Raw genomic sequence first — 17,671 nt, 5'->3', positions numbered from 1 at the left:
CCATATTGCATCTCCATCCCAAAGCCCTTGCTTGGATGTGTACTTCGCCAGACTGCCAAGAACCTTGCCCTCATCCAGGCCAAGGGGGCGAGACACGGTAGTGATGACACCATAGGCCTTGTTGATCTCTGCACCAGACAGGATGCTCTTGCCAGCATACTTGGGGTCCAACATGTATGCTGCAGCGTATATGGGCTTCAGACAGACGTCTTCAAGCGTTTTGATGTATTTCAGAACTGCAGTTTCCTCTGCTTGGAGCAACAGTAAAGTGGGCAGGGCAGTACGGGTTTCTTCTCTTACATCTGCAAGCAGAGTCTGAACTTCAGACAGGATGGCATTGTCTCCCTCAATCCGTGCAATGACTACTGCTATAGGTTTCAGGAGTTTCAGGCTGCTTACCACTCTCTCTCAAAATACATCATCCACGAGGATCCTCTTGATGGGGCTGTCCATATCGGAAGACTGTGATATGGCCATTTCTTGGAGAGACTCCTTCCCCTCCAGGAGACTGTCAAACATGATGACAACACCACCCCAACAGGTGTTGCTGGGCAGCTTAAATGTGGTGCTCTTATTCTTCTCACTTTGCTTGGTGAGGTAGATTGCTGCTATAACTTGATGACCCTTTACATACCTAACCATTTCCTTTGCTCTCTTGTAGAGTGTATCCATTGTTTTCAGTGCCATGATGTCCTAGAGGAGCAGATTCAATGGGTGTGATGTGAGGGTAGGACTCCTCCACTTTAGACCAAGCAGCCTTCATGTTCGCAGCATTGTCTGTCACCAGTGCAAATACCTTCTGTGGTCCAAGGTCATTGATGACTGCCTTCAGCTCATCTGCAATGTAGAAACTGGTGTGTCTGTGTATTGTTAAGCACATTTCTACTCCTGAATACTGGTTGAAGGGTGGAGATGGTGTAGTTAATTATTCCTTGCCCAAGAACATTCAACCACCCATCAGAAATGATTGCAATACAGTCTGCTTTCTCTATGATTTGCTTGACCTTCACTTGAACTCTGTTGGACTCTGCATCCAGCAAAAGAGTAGATCAAGCATGTCTGGTTGGAGGGGTGTATGCTGGGTGAAGAACATTCAGAAATCTCTTCAAATACACATTGCCTGTGAGCATCAGAGGTGAATCAGTTGCATGCACAGCTCGAGCAAGACATTCATCACCATTTCTCTGACTGCGTTCCTCCATTGAGTCAAAAAAACGTCTGATTCCAGGAGGACCATGAGCTGTTGCCGATAAGGTGTCTGATTCATCATTTTCACCTCGAATGGAAGTAGAGGGACTTTGTCAGAGGTTGCTTGTTTTGTGAGCGCTGAGGGAACTTTATGCACTTGGCCAGATGATTCTGCATCTTTGTTGCATTCTTCACATATGATTTGGCACAGTATTTGCAAATGTACACAGATTTTCCTTCTACATTAGCTGCAGTGAAATGTCTCCACACATCAGATAGTGCCTGTGGCATTTTCCTGTAAATATCAGAAAAAAAGTTGTAAAAAACCCCCAAATACAATTACATGTACAGATAAATAGTTAAGCAGTTAGAGTAAACAACTCCTTTGTAAGATACATTTTTTTTAATTAAACATGTATGGAAACAGGTGAATTAACACTCCTCAGTTAGCAGGCTCAAGCAAGCTAAAACCCACATTGTAGCAAAAACTAACTAGCAGAAATTGTTAACAAGTTAGAAATTATTTAAACACACTTTGCTGTAGGCTCTATTTACTAGTTAACCTGTCTAGGATCAGCGTGGCGCTAGCGGCACACCCCCCCCCCCCCCCACTGAAAAACCAGTGCCGCGAAATTCAAAAAAAATATTTTTTTAAAATATTTAACTTTCACACATTAAAGTCCAATACAGCTAATGAAAGACACAGATCTTGTGAATCCAGTCAACATTTCCGATTTTTAAAATGTTTTACAGGGAAGACACAATATGTAAAGATGTACATCTATTACCTAAAAACACATTAGCATAATCCACCATCTTTTATTTGTCCACCAACACCACTAGCCATCACCAATTCGGCTAAACTAAGATATTTATAGCCCCTAACCAACAAAAAAACTCATTAGATGACAGTCTGATAACATATTTATGGTATGGGATAGGTTTTGTTAGAAAAAAGTGCATATTTCAGGTAGATGGCATAGTTTACAATTGCACCCACCATCACAAATGGACTAGAATAATTACAATGAGCAACGTGTTTACCTAACTACTAATCATCAAACATTTCGTAAAAATACACAGCATACACGAATCGAAAGACACAGATCCTGTGAATACAGACAATATTTCAGATTTTCTAAGTGTCTTACAGCGAAAACACAATAAATCGTTATATTAGCTTAGCACATAGCAATTAGCAGCCCAGCATTGATTCTAGCCAAAGTGAGCGATAAAAGTCAACATCGCCAAAAGATATTAATTTTTTCACTAACCTTCTCAGAATTCTTCCGATGACACTCCTGTAACATCACATTACAACATGCATATACAGTTTGATCGAAAATGTTTATATTTAGCCACCAAAATCATGGTTAGACAATGTGAAATGTAGACAAGCTGGTAAAGAAAAAGTCCTTGCGCCACTTAGACAGTGATCTACTCTTATACATAAATACTCATAAACGTGACTAAAAAATATAGGGTGGACAGGGATTGATAGACAATTTAATTCTTAATACAATTGCGTTATTACATTTTTTAATTTATCCTTACTTTTCAATACAGTTTGCGCCAAGCGAAGCTACGTCAAAAAACATGGCGTCCTAAGCCACTAAAATGTTTCGACAGAAACACGATTTATCATAATAAAAATGTCCTACCTTGAGCTGTTCTTCCATCAGTATCTTGGGCAAAGGATCCTTTCTTGGGAGAAATCGTCTTTTGGTGGAAAGCTGTCCTCTTGCCATGTGGAAATGTCAACTGCGTTCGGGATGAACTGAAAAGCGTGCCCAACTTTTCACATCGTTGCAAAAATAAATGTCCCAAAATCGCACTAAACGGATATAAATTGCTATAAAACGCTTTAAATTAACTACCTTATGATGTTTTTAACTCCTATAACGAGTGAAAAGATGACCGGAGAAATATAACAGGCTAAACTAACGCTTGGAACAGGTGCGCGCCGGTGTCCTCTAGGCTCATGACGCAGCTCCCAAAGAATGACTAGCTTCAGGGTTTTTTCATTTGTAGGGCCTGTGAACGCGCAATCGACCCCGTTGGAATCGTCATCACGTAAAGGCATCCAGGGGAAGACGTAAGAAGTGTCCGTGTAGTCATAGCAACGACAGTGCCCTTTTAACTGACTTCAGAAGAGTGGCCAACATTTCTCAAATCTGACTCCATGTCAGGGAAATTGCTGTAGAATGGGCTCTGTTCCACTTAGAGACAAAATTTCAACTCCTATAGAAACTATAGACTGTTTTCTATCCAATAATAATAATAATATGCATATTGTACGATCAAGGATTTTGTGGGAAGCCGTTTAAAAAATTAGCCAAATTAGCATAAATAGTCTAAACAGCGCCCCCATCCCCAACAGGTTAACAAAAAATCTGGTATGTCATAGAAAATATTTTCACCCCACCCAGTATTGTAATCAGATCTTACCAGACAGTGTAGTAGTGTGGGCTAAATAGCATCTCATTAGTGTGCAAGATCTTGAGAATCAGCTGTACATGTGATGGAAGAATGCACTGTGCATGCAGAGGGTTGCAATTACATTGAATTGGGGATAGTTTAACCAAAATATGCTACAGGACCTAGAATTGCCTTATGAGTATCCCACAAAAAGGTTCACGGTTATAAGCTAACTTTTTTTGATGAATTTATGCTAAATTCCCCAAATTCCTGGGCTTGACTTCCCATGGAAAAATTCCGGAAATGTACCGGAAAGTTTCCGACCCTATCCATGTCTCTCTCTCTCTCTCCCAGATATCATGGTGGAGGAGTTTGTCCAGTTAGGTCCGTTGGATGTGTTCATGCGGAGACAATGCAGTCCTCTCGGTACACCATGGAAGTTCCAGGTGGCCAAACAACTGGCCAGCGCTCTCAGCTACCTGGTAAGAAAAACACACTCTGAAATGTCTTCAACCTCTTTGTTATAGCAAGCCTAAATAAGTTCAGGAGTAAAAATGTGCTTAACAAGTCACATAATAATTGCATGGACTCTGTGTTTAACAGAATTTTTTTCATGACTACCTCATCTCTGTACCCCACACATACACTCATCTGTAAGGTCCCTCAGTTCGAGTTGTGAATTTCAAACACAGGTTCAACCATAAAGACCAGGGAGGTTTTCCAATGCCTCCCAAATAAGGGCACCTATTGGTAGACGTTGGAAAAAAAGCAGACACTGAATATCCCTTTGAACATGGTGAAGTTATTAATTACAGTTTGGATGGTGTATCAAAACACCCAGTCACTACAAAGATACAGGCGTCCTTCCTAACTCAGTTGCCAGAGAGGAAGAAAATCACTCAGTGATTTCACCATGAAGCCAATGGTGGCTTTAAAAAAGCTAGAGCTGAATGGCTGTGATAGGAGAAAACTGAGGATGGATCCACAACATTGTAGTTACTTCACAATACTAACCTGAATGACAAAGTGAAAAGAAGGAAGCCTGAACAGAATAAAAATATTCCAAAACATGCATCCTGTTTGCAATAAGGCACTAAAGTAAAACTGTAAAGAAATTGTTAAAGAAATATCCTGAATACAAAGCGTTATGTTTGGGGTAAATCCAACACAACACATCACTGAGTACCACTCTTCATATTTTCAAGCATGGTGGTGGGTGCATTAGGTTATGGATTTGCTTGTCATTGGCAAGGATAATAAGCGGAATGGAGCTAAGCACAGGCAAAATCCGAGAGGAAAATCTGGTTGTCTGCTTTCCAACAGACATTGGGAGACAATTTCACCTTTCAGCAGGGCAATAACCTAAAACACAAGCCAAGTATACACTGGAGTTGCTTACCAAGGCAACATTAAATGTTCCTGAGTGGCTTAGTTACAGTTTTGTCTTGAAAATCTATGGCAACAGCCAACTAGACAAAGCTTGAAGAATTTATTTAAGAATAATGTGCAAATATTGTACAATCCAGGTGTGCAAAGCTCTTAGAGACTATCTCTGTCTCTGTCTGTGTAGGAGGATAAGAAGCTAGTGCATGGCTTTGTGTGTACCAAGAACATCCTGCTAGCCAGAGACGGAGTGGACAGTGAGGGAGGACCCTTCATCAAACTCAGCGACCCCGGCATACCCATCACTGTGTTGACCAGAGAGGGTAAGACTTCATTGAATCATTTTGTTTGTCAAATGATGCACATTGAATGCAAGACAAGCATCATGTTCCATTTCCATTTGTGTTGTTATCCAGAGCAGCGTATCTTATTTTGCAGATGTGTAGGGATCCACTTTGAGTTCAGATAGGACAAAGGCTCAATTTGAGATTGTACAGTATGTTGAGTTCTGAAAGGTTTGTGGCCCAGGAGAATGTTTTTGGGAACAAGACTATACAAGGGCACAGCTCACATTCCATATTTCCCCCCAATGGCATATTTATGTTTGGTAAACATTTACTGTGTTTGTGGCTGAGTGAAGACAGTTAAACAGACCAAACAGTGTTAATGTCCACTGGGACCACTGGATCTGACAGATGGGAACACTCTCCCTCCCTCCCTCCCTCCCTCTCTTTGTTACTGGCATGGTAGGGCTGTGGATTCCTGTCAGCTGGAAGTGACGTCAGGGCTTGTGGGAAGAACTTGGAGACAGTCAGAGAGAGGGGGTTAGAGATGGAGACAGTCAGAGAGAGAGGGTTACAGATGGAGAGAGGGGGTTAGAGATGGAGACAGTCAGAGAGAGGGGGTTAGAGATGGAGACAGTCAGAGAGAGGGGGTTAGAGATGGAGACAGTCAGAGAGAGGGGGTTAGAGATGGAGACCGTCAGAGAGAGAGGGTTAGAGATGGAGACAGTCAGAGAGAGAGGGTTAGAGATGGAGACAGTCAGAGAGAGGGGGTTAGAGATGGAGACAGTCAGAGAGAGGGGGTTAGAGATGGTGACAGTCAGAGAGAGGGGGTTGGAGATGGAGACAGTCAGAGAGAGAGGGTTAGAGATGGAGAGAGGGGGTTAGAGATGGAGACAGTCAGAGAGAGAGGGGGTTAGAGATGGAGAGAGGGGGTTAGAGATGGAGACAGTCAGAGAGAGGGGGTTAGAGATGGAGAGAGGGGGTTAGAGATGGAGACAGTCAGAGAGAGAGGGTTAGAGATGGAGACAGTCAGAGAGAGGGGGTTATAGATGGAGACAGTCAGAGAGAGGGGGTTATAGATGGAGAGAGGGGGTTATAGATGGAGAGAGGGGGTTAGAGATGGAGACAGTCAGAGAGAGAGAGAGGGTTAGAGATGGAGACAGTCAGAGAGAGAGGGTTACTTTACTGTAATACAGTAAAGGTGTCAGTGAGGAAAGACAGGACTACAGACATATTAAAAATGACAAAGTCCTTCCCCAAACAGATGAGGGTTCATTATCGTGTGTTCACTACAATAGTGTTTTGGTTTCTGCACCGCATGTGACTGTTTGTTTGTGTTATGACTAAATGTTTGTACTGTGTTTACATACACATACTGTGTGTGTGTGTGTGTGTGTGTGTGTGTGTGTGTGTGTGTGTGTGTGTGTGTGTGTGTGTGTGTGTGTGTGTGTGTGTGTGTGTGTGTGTGTGTGTGTGTGTGTCAACCTGCAGAGTGTGTGGACCGGATCCCCTGGATTGCTCCAGAGTGTGTGAAGGACTCTGCCAACCTGAGTGTAGCGGCTGATAAATGGGGCTTCGGCACAACACTGTGGGAGATCTGCTATGACGGAGAAGTGCCTCTCAAAGACAAGAAACTCACAGAGGTACATACTGTATACACACACGCACACCTTAATCTACTTTATCCTACACCCTCACACATATCTATGCCATGTATTGCCAGTTTGGACACAAAGTATCAGATACCCTTAAGCTACTCTCTCTCTCTTTCCCCACTCCCTCCCTCGCCCCCCTGTCCCTACCCCTCCCTCCCTCTCTCCCTCACCTCCCTCTCTCTCTCCCTGAGCAGAAAGAGAGGTTCTATGCAGCAGAGTGTCAGTTAGCTACTCCAGACTGCAAAGAGCTGGCTGAACTGATGACCCATTGTATGACCTTCGACCCCCGCAAACGCCCGTTCTTCAGGGCCATCGTCAGAGACATAGACACCCTGGAGGAACAGAGTACGTGTGTGTGTGTCAGTGAGCAGTAGCAGTGCATGGGTAAAATCACTGGGGAAGTGAGAGAAGCAAAAAAAAACTGCTGACTCACCCTACTTGTAGAGAAACACCAATGACAACCTTCTCGTTCATGTTGCCGAAACATTTAGCTTTTGATGTCCTAAGCTACCTGGCTAAAATGCTTGCTAGCTATCCTAACTTCCTTTCATTACCTGGCAACGATGCGCCAGGCCAGCTAGTTAACATTAGTCTAAATAACTAGCTAGCTACATTGAACTTCCATCCTCTCAGGCCAGGGGCACAATTATGGTTCATTGGCCAGAATGAAGTAAAACCAAATCCCTATCTCCATCCATGGCTAATTGAAGAAAGGGACAATTGTCACTAGCTAGCTAGCCACCGGAGGACCACAACACAAGGAGATGCAACAATTATATATTTTTTTGTAAATTACGTTTTGCTTTTGGTGTGAATCCAAACTGGCTTCCCTTGACACTTTTTTTTTTTGGCACGCCAGGACCATTCACAGTTAACCTCACTCAGTTTAGCTCAACGCTGATTGGCTAATATTATTTAAAAAATGTAATTTAGGGAGGCCAAATACTCGCTGGCTTCTCTTGCATTCAATGCTACGGGCGGCAACGATGTCATTCCCTTTTTGCTCAGATAGATGGCCTACATATACTGAGAAAGAGGGCCACTGTTGTGTTCGCTCGGATGCTTTCTCCAGTGAGATACATTAACTTCTCTGGGATATGTGGGACGCTAACGTCCCACTTGGCCAAAAGCCAGTAAAAATGCAGAGCGCCAAATTCAAATAAATTACTATAAAAATCAAACTTTCATGAAATCACACATGAAAGACACCAAATTAAAGCTATACTTGTTGTGAATCCAGCCAACATGTCTGATTTCAAAAAGCATTTACGGCGAAAGCACACCAAACGATTATGTTAGGTCAGTACATAGCCACAGAAAAACACAGCCATTTTTCCAGCCAAAGAGAGGAGTAACAAAAAGCAGAAATAGAGATAAAATGAATCACTAACCTTTGATCTTCATCAGATAACACTCATAAGACTTCATGTTACACAATACATGTATGTTTTGTTCGGTAAAGTTCATATTTATATCCAAAAATCTGAGTTTAGGCTGGATGCTACTGTCTCACTTGGCCAAAAGCCAGAGAAAATGCAGAGCGCCATATTCAAATAAATTACTATAAAAATCAAACTTTCATTAAATCACAGATGAAAGATACCAGATTAAAGCTACACTGGTTGTGAATCCAGCCAACATGTCAGAATTCAAATAGGCTTTTCGGCGAAAGCAAACAATGCTATTATCTGAGGATAGCACCATAGTAAACAGAGAGAGAAGCATATTTCAACCCTGCAGGCGCGACACAAAACGCAGAAATAAAAATATAATTCATGCCTTACCTTTGACGAGCTTCTGTTGTTGGCACTCCAATATGTCCCATAAACATCACAAATGGTCCTTTTGTTCGATTAATTCTGTCGATATATATATCCAAAATGTCCATTTATTTGGCGCGTTTGTGATCCAGAAAAACACCGGTTCCAAATTGTGAAACTTGACTACAAAATATCTCAAAAGTTACCTGTAAACTTTGACAAAATATTTCAAACTACTTTTGTAATACAACTTTCGGTATTTTTTTACGTAAATAATCGATAAAATTGAAAACGGGATGATCTGTGTTCAATACAGGATTAAAACAAACTATAGCTAGCCTTCTGGTCATGTGGCTCTAACAAACAGGACACAACAAGTGACCCTGATTCAAAATGGCCGTATTTCTTCATTACACAAAGGAAAAACCCTCAACCAATTTCTAAAGACTGTTGACATCCAGTGGAAGCGGTAGGAACTGCAAGAAGGTCAATTAGAAATCTGTATTCCCAATGAAAATCCATTGAAAAGAGAGTGACCTCAAAAAATAAAATTCTGAATGGTTTGTCCTCGGGGTTTCGCCTGCTAAATAAGTTCTGTTATACTCTCAGACATGATTCAAACAGTTTTAGAAACTTCAGAGTGTTTTCTATCCAAATCTACTAATTATATGCATATCTTATCTTCTGGGGATGAGTAGCTGGCAGTTTAATTTGGTTATGCTTTTCATCCAAATGTGAAAATGCTGCCCCCTATCCTAGAGAAGTTAAGCCTCTTTCGAATTGAAGGAAAATTATGAAACAGAGAGAGATGGCAGCTGTTTCTCAGCGCTAGCTAGAGAGAGAGATTGCAAGAGTGTGTGTATGAGTGTTGTGGAGTTCACTGGGTTCACGCTTCACAGCTCCCCCTAAACTGGGCCCCATGGATATATATATTGCCTCAATACTCCCACACGGTGGCTAGAATGAGGTACTGCTGTCATGTCGCAGTTAGACATCCATGATACTGGTGCTGTTGCTTAGCTGAATCAACCCACTGTGTATGTTAACAGTGTGTATGTTTTCAGTGTGCAACAATGTGTGTGTATGTTGTCAGTGTGTATGTGTGTTGTCAGTGTGTAACAGTGTGTATCCCTCCATCAGACCCCTCTATCAAGCCTGTACCCACTCTGGAGGTCGACCCCACTGTGTTCGAGAAGAGGTTCCTCAAGAAGATTCGAGATTTAGGAGAGGTAACACACGTGTGTGTGTTTGACCATTCCAGAGACCGTGCGCATATGCAAGTAATGTTAATGTTTATGTGAGTATGATGTGATACGAATGTTCTCTGTATGGGTGTGTGTGTGTGTGTGTAGGGTCACTTTGGCAAGGTGGAGCTGTGTCGGTATGACCCCAGAGGGGACCGGACAGGGGAGCTGGTAGCAGTGAAGAGTTTAAAGCCAGAGAACAGAGAGGAACAGAGCAGCAACCTCTGGTGTGAGATAGGAATCCTTAAAGAACTTTACCACCACAACATTGTCAAGTACAAAGGCATCTGTCAGGAGGAGGGTGAGCAGAGTATACGCACACACACACGTATACACACACACACATCTGCACATACTGAACACCCACACACACACCTACCTACTGAACACGCACCTTCTGCTTTGCCTCACTCCATCCTCTCTATCTGTCTGTGTGCAGGAGGCAGAGCCATCAAGTTGATCATGGAGTACCTGCCTGCTGGCAGTCTGAAGGAGTACCTCCCCCGCAACAAAAGCCAGACCAGCCTGAAGACTCTGCTCAGTTACGCTGTCCAGATCTGTCAGGTACTTTAACACTAGCACCGCTACCTAACATACCCCTAACACTAGCGCCGCTGCCTAACATACCCCTAACACTAGCGCCGCTGCCTAACGTACCCCTAACACTAGCGCCGCTGCCTAACGTACCCCTAACACTAGCGCCGCTGCCTAACATACCCCTAACACTAGCGCCGCTGCCTAACGTACCCCTAACACTAGCGCCGCTGCCTAACGTACCCCTAACACTAGCGCCGCTGCCTAACGTACCCCTAACACTAGCGCCGCTGCCTAACGTACCCCTAACACTAGCGCCGCTGCCTAACGTACCCCTAACACTAGCGCCGCTGCCTAACATACCCCTAACACTAGCGCCGCTACCTAGCGTACCCCTAACACTAGCGCCGCTGCCTAACATACCCCTAACACTAGCGCCGCTGCCTAACGTACCCCTAACACTAGCGCCGCTGCCTAACGTACCCCTAACACTAGCGCCGCTGCCTAACATACCCCTAACACTAGCGCCGCTACCTAGCGTACCCCTAACACTAGCGCCGCTGCCTAACATACCCCTAACACTAGCGCCGCTGCCTAACGTACCCCTAACACTAGCGCCGCTGCCTAACGTACCCCTAACACTAGCGCCGCTGCCTAACGTACCCCTAACACTAGCGCCGCTGCCTAACGTACCCCTAACACTAGCGCCGCTGCCTAACATACCCCTAACACTAGCGCCGCTACCTAGCGTACCCCTAACACTAGCGCCGCTACCTAACATACCCCTAACACTAGCGCCGCTACCTAACATACCCCTAACACTAGCGCCGCTACCTAACACGCTACCTAACATACCCCTGACACTAGCGCCGCTGCCTAACATACCCCTAACACTAGCGCCGCTGCCTAACATACCCCTAACACTAGCGCCGCTACCTAACACGCTACCTAACATTCCCCTAACACTAGCGCCGCTGCCTAACATACCCCTAACACTAGCGCCGCTGCCTAACATACCCCTAACACTAGCGCCGCTGCCTAACATACCCCTAACACTAGCGCCGCTACCTAACATACCCCTAACACTAGCGCCGCTACCTAACATACCCCTAACACTAGCGCCGCTGCCTAACATACCCCTAACACTAGCGCCATTGCCTAACATACCCCTAACACTAGCGCCGCTGCCTAACATACCCCTAACACTAGCGCCGCTACCTAACATACCCCTAACACTAGCGCCGCTGCCTAACATACCCCTAACACTAGCGCCGCTACCTAACATACCCCTAACACTAGCGCCGCTACCTAACATACCCCTAACACTAGCGCCGCTACCTAACATACCCCTAACACTAGCGCCGCTACCTAACATACCCCTAACACTAGCGCCGCTGCCTAACATACCCCTAACACTAGCGCCGCTACCTAACATACCCCTAACTCTGACCATTAACCCTGGTTGAACAGATCCCTAGATCTGACAGTGTTATGGGAATATTATGGAGATGTTATGGATAGGATAAATTCCAACCATCTCTGTGTCTCCCCTCTGTCCAGGGAATGGACTATCTTGGATCTCGGAATTACATCCACCGGGATCTGGCGGCCCGGAACGTTCTGGTGGAGAACGAGAGCACGGTGAAGATCGGAGATTTCGGACTTACCAAGAGCATCAAGGACAACGAGGGATATTACACGGTCAAAGATGACCTGGACAGCCCTGTGTTCTGGTGAGGGAGGGAGGGAAAATAAGACAAAGTGTAGTACAGAGAGGGGAAGAGATATGAGAGGGAAAGGAAAGAAAGCTGCTCTTTGAAATTGATAATGACTCCATCATGTAATGGTAATGTAATGACATGTGTGTCCTCTCTCCTCTCCGCCTGTGCCAGGTATGCCCCAGAGTGTCTGGTCCACTGTAAGTTCTACCTGGCCTCTGATGTCTGGTCCTTCGGTGTCACGATGTATGAACTACTCACCTACTGTGACTCTGCCATCAGCCCCATGACGGTCAGTACACACACAGGCCTGACAGCACGGCCTTCCATCTCCTGATTGAGGCAGATGGCGCCAGTCAATGCCCAGGGTGACTCTGCCCACTCCCGCCAGCCTGTGCCATAATACACACACATGTGCATCTCCCTGATTGCTCAGACGAACTGTCACAATATGTCCTCCCTCATCCACACCAAGTAGCCATGATTGGTACATATCCATTGGATCTTATTAATACCCTTTACCACCCTGTTCAATTTACAGTAAAGGAACAAGTAGTCTCTCATCTGACTTAATATCAATTAGATATTACTGTCTTATACAGAGCCTTCAGAAAGTATTCACACCCCTTGTCTTTTTCTACATTTTGTTGCATTACAACCTGAATTTGACACACAATACCACATAATGTCAAATTGGAATGATATTGTTTACAAATGTTTACAAATTAATACAACATTTTGTCCGTAAGTATTCAACCCCTTTGTTATGGAAAGCCTAAATACGTCCAGGAGTAAAAATGTGCTTAACAAGTAACATAAGTTGCTTGGACTCACTCTGTGTGCAATAATAGTGTTTAACATCATTTTGGAATGAGTACCTCATCTCTGCACCCCACACATACAATTATTTGTAAGGTCCCTTAGTCGAGCAGTGAATTTCAAACACAAAGACCAAGGAGGTTTTCCAATGGCTCGCAAAGAAGGAGACATTGAATATCCTTTTGAGCATGATGAAGTTGTTAATTACACTTTGGATGGTGTATTAATACACCCAGTCACTACAAAGATAGGCGTCCTTCTCAGTTGCCAGAGAGGAAGGAAACCGCTCAGTGATTTCACCAGGAGGCCAATGGTGACTTTAAAACTGAGGATGGATCAACAACATTGTAGTTACTCCACAATACTAACCTAAATGAGTGAAAAGAAGGAAGCCTGTACAGAATAAATATATTCCAAAACATGCATCCTGTTTGCAATAAGGCTGGGATTGGAGGGAAGTAAAACTGCAAAAAATGTGGCAAAGAAATAAAAAATATGTCCTGAATTCAAAGTGTTGTGTTGTTGGATTTGCCCCAAACATATCACTGAGTACCACTCTTTATATTTGACTGGTGACTGCATTAGGTTATGGATAGGCTGTCTAGCAATAATCAGCAACAAACTTGACAGAGCTTGAAGAATTTAAAAATAATAATGTGCAAATATTTTACAATCCAGATGTGCAAACCTCTTAGACATACCCAGAACGACTCACAGCTGTAGTCGCTGCCCAAGGTGATTCTAACATGTATTGACTCATCGGGTTGAATACTTCTCTAAACAACATATATTACTGTTTTATTTTTCATAAATGTTTTACAAATGTTACATTTTCTTCCACTTTGACATTATAGAGTATTTTGTGTAGATCATTGTCAAAAAAACGACAATTAAATCCATTGTAATCACACCTTGTAGCACAACAAAAGTGTGTGAAGTGTGAATACTTTCTGAAGGCATTGTATGTTGTCTACAGACTGTTTTGAAATAGATTATAGAATGTTAAATGTAATGTAGAGTTAAGGTTCGATGACTAATATCTTCTGAATGTTGATGACAACAATACAACTAAGTCACTCCAGTCCTGACTGGCTAGATTTCAGGGGTCATTTCATTTCATCACGTCTCCATGGTGACTTATCTCTGCTCTCCCCTCCCCCCGACCTGTTCCCACAGGTGTTCTTGAAGATGATTGGTCCCACTCAGGGTCAGATGACTGTGACGCGATTGGTCAAGGCACTGGAGGAGGGAAAGAGGCTGCCCCGCCCTGAGAGCTGTCCTGGAACGGTAGGATCTACCTACCTACCTGCCTACCTACCTATCTGCCTGCCTACCTCACGCTGTTCAGAGTCACCACATCACGCACAACATGCTCTCTCTCTTTAAACTCTTTCTCCACCATAAAGAGGAATCTTCAATAGGTCACTCAAATCACCATCCTCTGAGATCATTTATGGAGCTAGAAAAGTGCCTTTTGATATATTTTTTTATTCACCTACAGGGTTTTTTACATTGACTAGAATAATTTAATAATCGTAGAAATGTCATGTCTAGAACTCATTTGCATCTTGCCTGTGGGCCTTGTTCGTCTGGCATGTGTATGAAATATTTTCTTTAACTAACGTTAGTTATGATAACAATTAATATTTCTCATGCATTTAAACATAACTGGAAGAGCTGTTCAATAGACAACTTTACAAGTGAAATTTGCTCTCATTCAGTGCTGTATTGTCCTGCCTGAGAAAAATGCATACAGTTACAAGTTTGATGTTGTGACTATTGTAATCGGCTCTAAGGCAAGTGGGCTCAGACACCGAAAACTGTCATTTTTTCGTATCAAACGTTTGTCTGTGGATTTTATATGTTTAGCCCCTACTCTTGCAATTAGATTACCCCCCCAGATTTTACTCCAAATCCAATATGGCTGCCACATTACAATTAAACGGTGGTTTAATCAGCTGTATAAGTACACTACCGGTCAAAAGTTTTAGAACACCTACTCATTCAAGGGTTTTTCTTTAATTGTACTATTTTCTACATTGTAGAATGATAGTTAAGACATCAAAACTATGAAATAACACATATGGAATCATGTAGTAACCAAAAAAGTGTTAAACAATATATTTTATTTCACCTGGAATGCTTTTCCAACAGTCTTGAAGGAGTTCCCACATATGCTGAGCAAACCATCTCAGGCAGCCTGAACTCCCAGTCGCGGCTATGTGGAGAGCCTGGGCGCGAACCCAGAGTCTGCTAGCGCTGCAATGCAGTGCCTTAGACCACTGCGCCACCCGGGAGGCCCTCTTAGTCATAGTCTATGACCTAGCTACACTCTAACCAACCTCTAAGTAACCTGAGGTTCTGCCACTCTCCACATATCCTGCTGGGCGGGCCCCAGTCCGGAATCAATGCCAACCACCCAAAAGTTAATATCGTCCAAATTATAATCCTACCTGACAGCCAAAGGAATATAAAGAAATATGACTTTGACACATTCAACCCACAGGCCAATTAGGCGTTGGAAGGAACTGAAGACTGTTTGTGACAGCCCTTTCTTCACAAGCAGACAACCAACCATTCCACTACTGGAGTATCCCCAGCATCATTCAGCCTGGGCTAAATAACAAGATGCTAACATCAGTTTGGTATGCAAGCTGCATCTTTTGACTGCCTATAGCAAACTGTAGAAATGGAAACTGATCATCACCCCACAGCCCTAATACCCCGCCAGCCATACATTATCACTGCAGCTTGCCCAGAATGACCAGTTAGCTGTGCCACAGAACTACAACCGCTACTGGTCAGGTCCCAGAACTACAACCACTACTGGTCAGGCCACAGAACTACAACCACGAATGGCTACTGGTCAGGTCCCAGAACTACAACCAATACTGGTCAGGCCACAGAACTACAACCACGAATGGCTACTGGTCAGGTCCCAGAACTACAACCACTACTGGCTACTGGTCAGGCCACAGAACTACACCCACTACTGGTCAGGTCCCAGAACTACAACCACTACTGGTAAGGTCCCAGAACTACAACCACTACTGGCTACTGGTCAGGTCCCAGAACTACAACCACTACTGGCTACTGGTCAGGCCACAGAACTACAACCACTACTGGCTACTGGTCAGGTCCCAGAACTACAACCACTACTGGTCAGGCCCCAGAACTACAACCACTACTGGCTACTGGTCATACCACAGAACTACAACCACGAATGGCTACTGGTCAGGTCCCAGAACTACAACCACAAATGGCTACTGATCAGGTCCCAGAACTACAACCACTACTGGCTACTGGTCAGGCAACAGAACTACACCCACTACTGGCTACTGGTCAGGCCACAGAACTACAACCACTACTGGTCAGGTCCCAGAACTACAACCACTACTGGTCAGGCCCCAGAACTACAACCACTACTGGTCAGGCCCCAGAACTACAACCACTACTGGTCAGGCCACAGAACTACAACCACTACTGGTCAGGTCCCAGAACTACAACCACTACTGGTCAGGTCCCAGAACTACAACCACTACTGGTCAGGCCCCAGAACTACAACCACTACTGGTCAGGCCCCAGAACTACAACCACTACTGGTCAGGCCACAGAACTACAACCACTACTGGTCAGGCCACAGAACTACAACCACTACTGGTCAGGCCACAGAACTACAACCAGTACTGGTCAGGCCACAGAACAACAACCAGTACTGGTCAGGCCACAGAACTACACCCAGTACTGGTCAGGCCACAGAACTACAACCAGTACTGGTCAGGCCCCAGAACTACAACCACTACTGGCTACTGGTCAGGCCCCAGAACTACAACCACTACTGGTCAGGTCCCAGAACTACAACCACTACTGGCTACTGGTCAGGCCCCAGAACTACAACCACTACTGGCTACTGGTCAGGCCCCAGAACTACAACCACTACTGGTCAGGCCCCAGAACTACAACCACAACTGGTCAGGCCCCAGAACTACAACCACAACTGGTCAGGTCCCAGAACTACAACCACTACTGGTCAGGTCCCAGAACTACAACCACTACTGGCTACTCGTCAGGCCACAGAACTACACCCACTACTGGTCAGGTCCCAGAACTACAACCACTACTGGTCAGGTCCCAGAACTACAACCACTACTGGCTACTGGTCAGGTCCCAGAACTACAACCACTACTGGCTACTGGTCAGGCCACAGAACTACAACCACTACTGGCTACTGGTCAGGTCCCAGAACTACAACCACTACTGGTCAGGCCCCAGAACTACAACCACTACTGGCTACTGGTCAGGCCACAGAACTACAACCACTACTGGTCAGGCCCCAGAACTACAACCACTACTGGTCAGGCCACAGAACTACAACCACTACTGGTCAGGTCCCAGAACTACAACCACTACTGGTCAGGTCCCAGAACTACAACCACTACTGGTCAGGCCCCAGAACTACAACCACAACTGGTCAGGTCCCAGAACTACAACCACTACTGGCTACTGGTCAGGCCCCAGAACTACAACCACTACTGGCTACTGGTCAGGTCCCAGAACTACAACCACTACTGGCTACTGGTCAGGCCCCAGAACTACAACCACTACTGGCTACTGGTCAGGTCCCAGAACTACAACCACTACTGGTCAGGCCCCAGAACTACAACCACT

At 44.6% G+C, this 17,671-nt stretch overlaps 1 protein-coding gene across 1 annotated transcript in view; it reads left to right on the top strand.

The window, feature by feature from the left end:
* The window catches only part of jak1 (Janus kinase 1), a 79,801-nt gene that overhangs the window by 52,271 nt on the left and 9,859 nt on the right, over positions 1-17,671 (top strand). The window contains exons 14-23 of the mRNA XM_055861582.1: positions 3,961-4,088; positions 5,177-5,312; positions 6,765-6,916; positions 7,123-7,273; positions 9,829-9,917; positions 10,041-10,233; positions 10,372-10,496; positions 12,027-12,199; positions 12,359-12,476; positions 14,180-14,290. Coding sequence (XP_055717557.1) covers positions 3,961-4,088; positions 5,177-5,312; positions 6,765-6,916; positions 7,123-7,273; positions 9,829-9,917; positions 10,041-10,233; positions 10,372-10,496; positions 12,027-12,199; positions 12,359-12,476; positions 14,180-14,290 — 1,376 coding nt within the window. The remainder of the gene's footprint in view (positions 1-3,960; positions 4,089-5,176; positions 5,313-6,764; positions 6,917-7,122; positions 7,274-9,828; positions 9,918-10,040; positions 10,234-10,371; positions 10,497-12,026; positions 12,200-12,358; positions 12,477-14,179; positions 14,291-17,671) is intronic.

Source organism: Salvelinus fontinalis, chromosome 14 (assembly GCF_029448725.1).
Source record: "Salvelinus fontinalis isolate EN_2023a chromosome 14, ASM2944872v1, whole genome shotgun sequence".
NCBI lineage: Eukaryota > Metazoa > Chordata > Actinopteri > Salmoniformes > Salmonidae > Salvelinus > Salvelinus fontinalis.
Note: the sequence above shows the minus strand (reverse complement) of the source record. Positions and strands in the feature narration are given on the sequence as shown.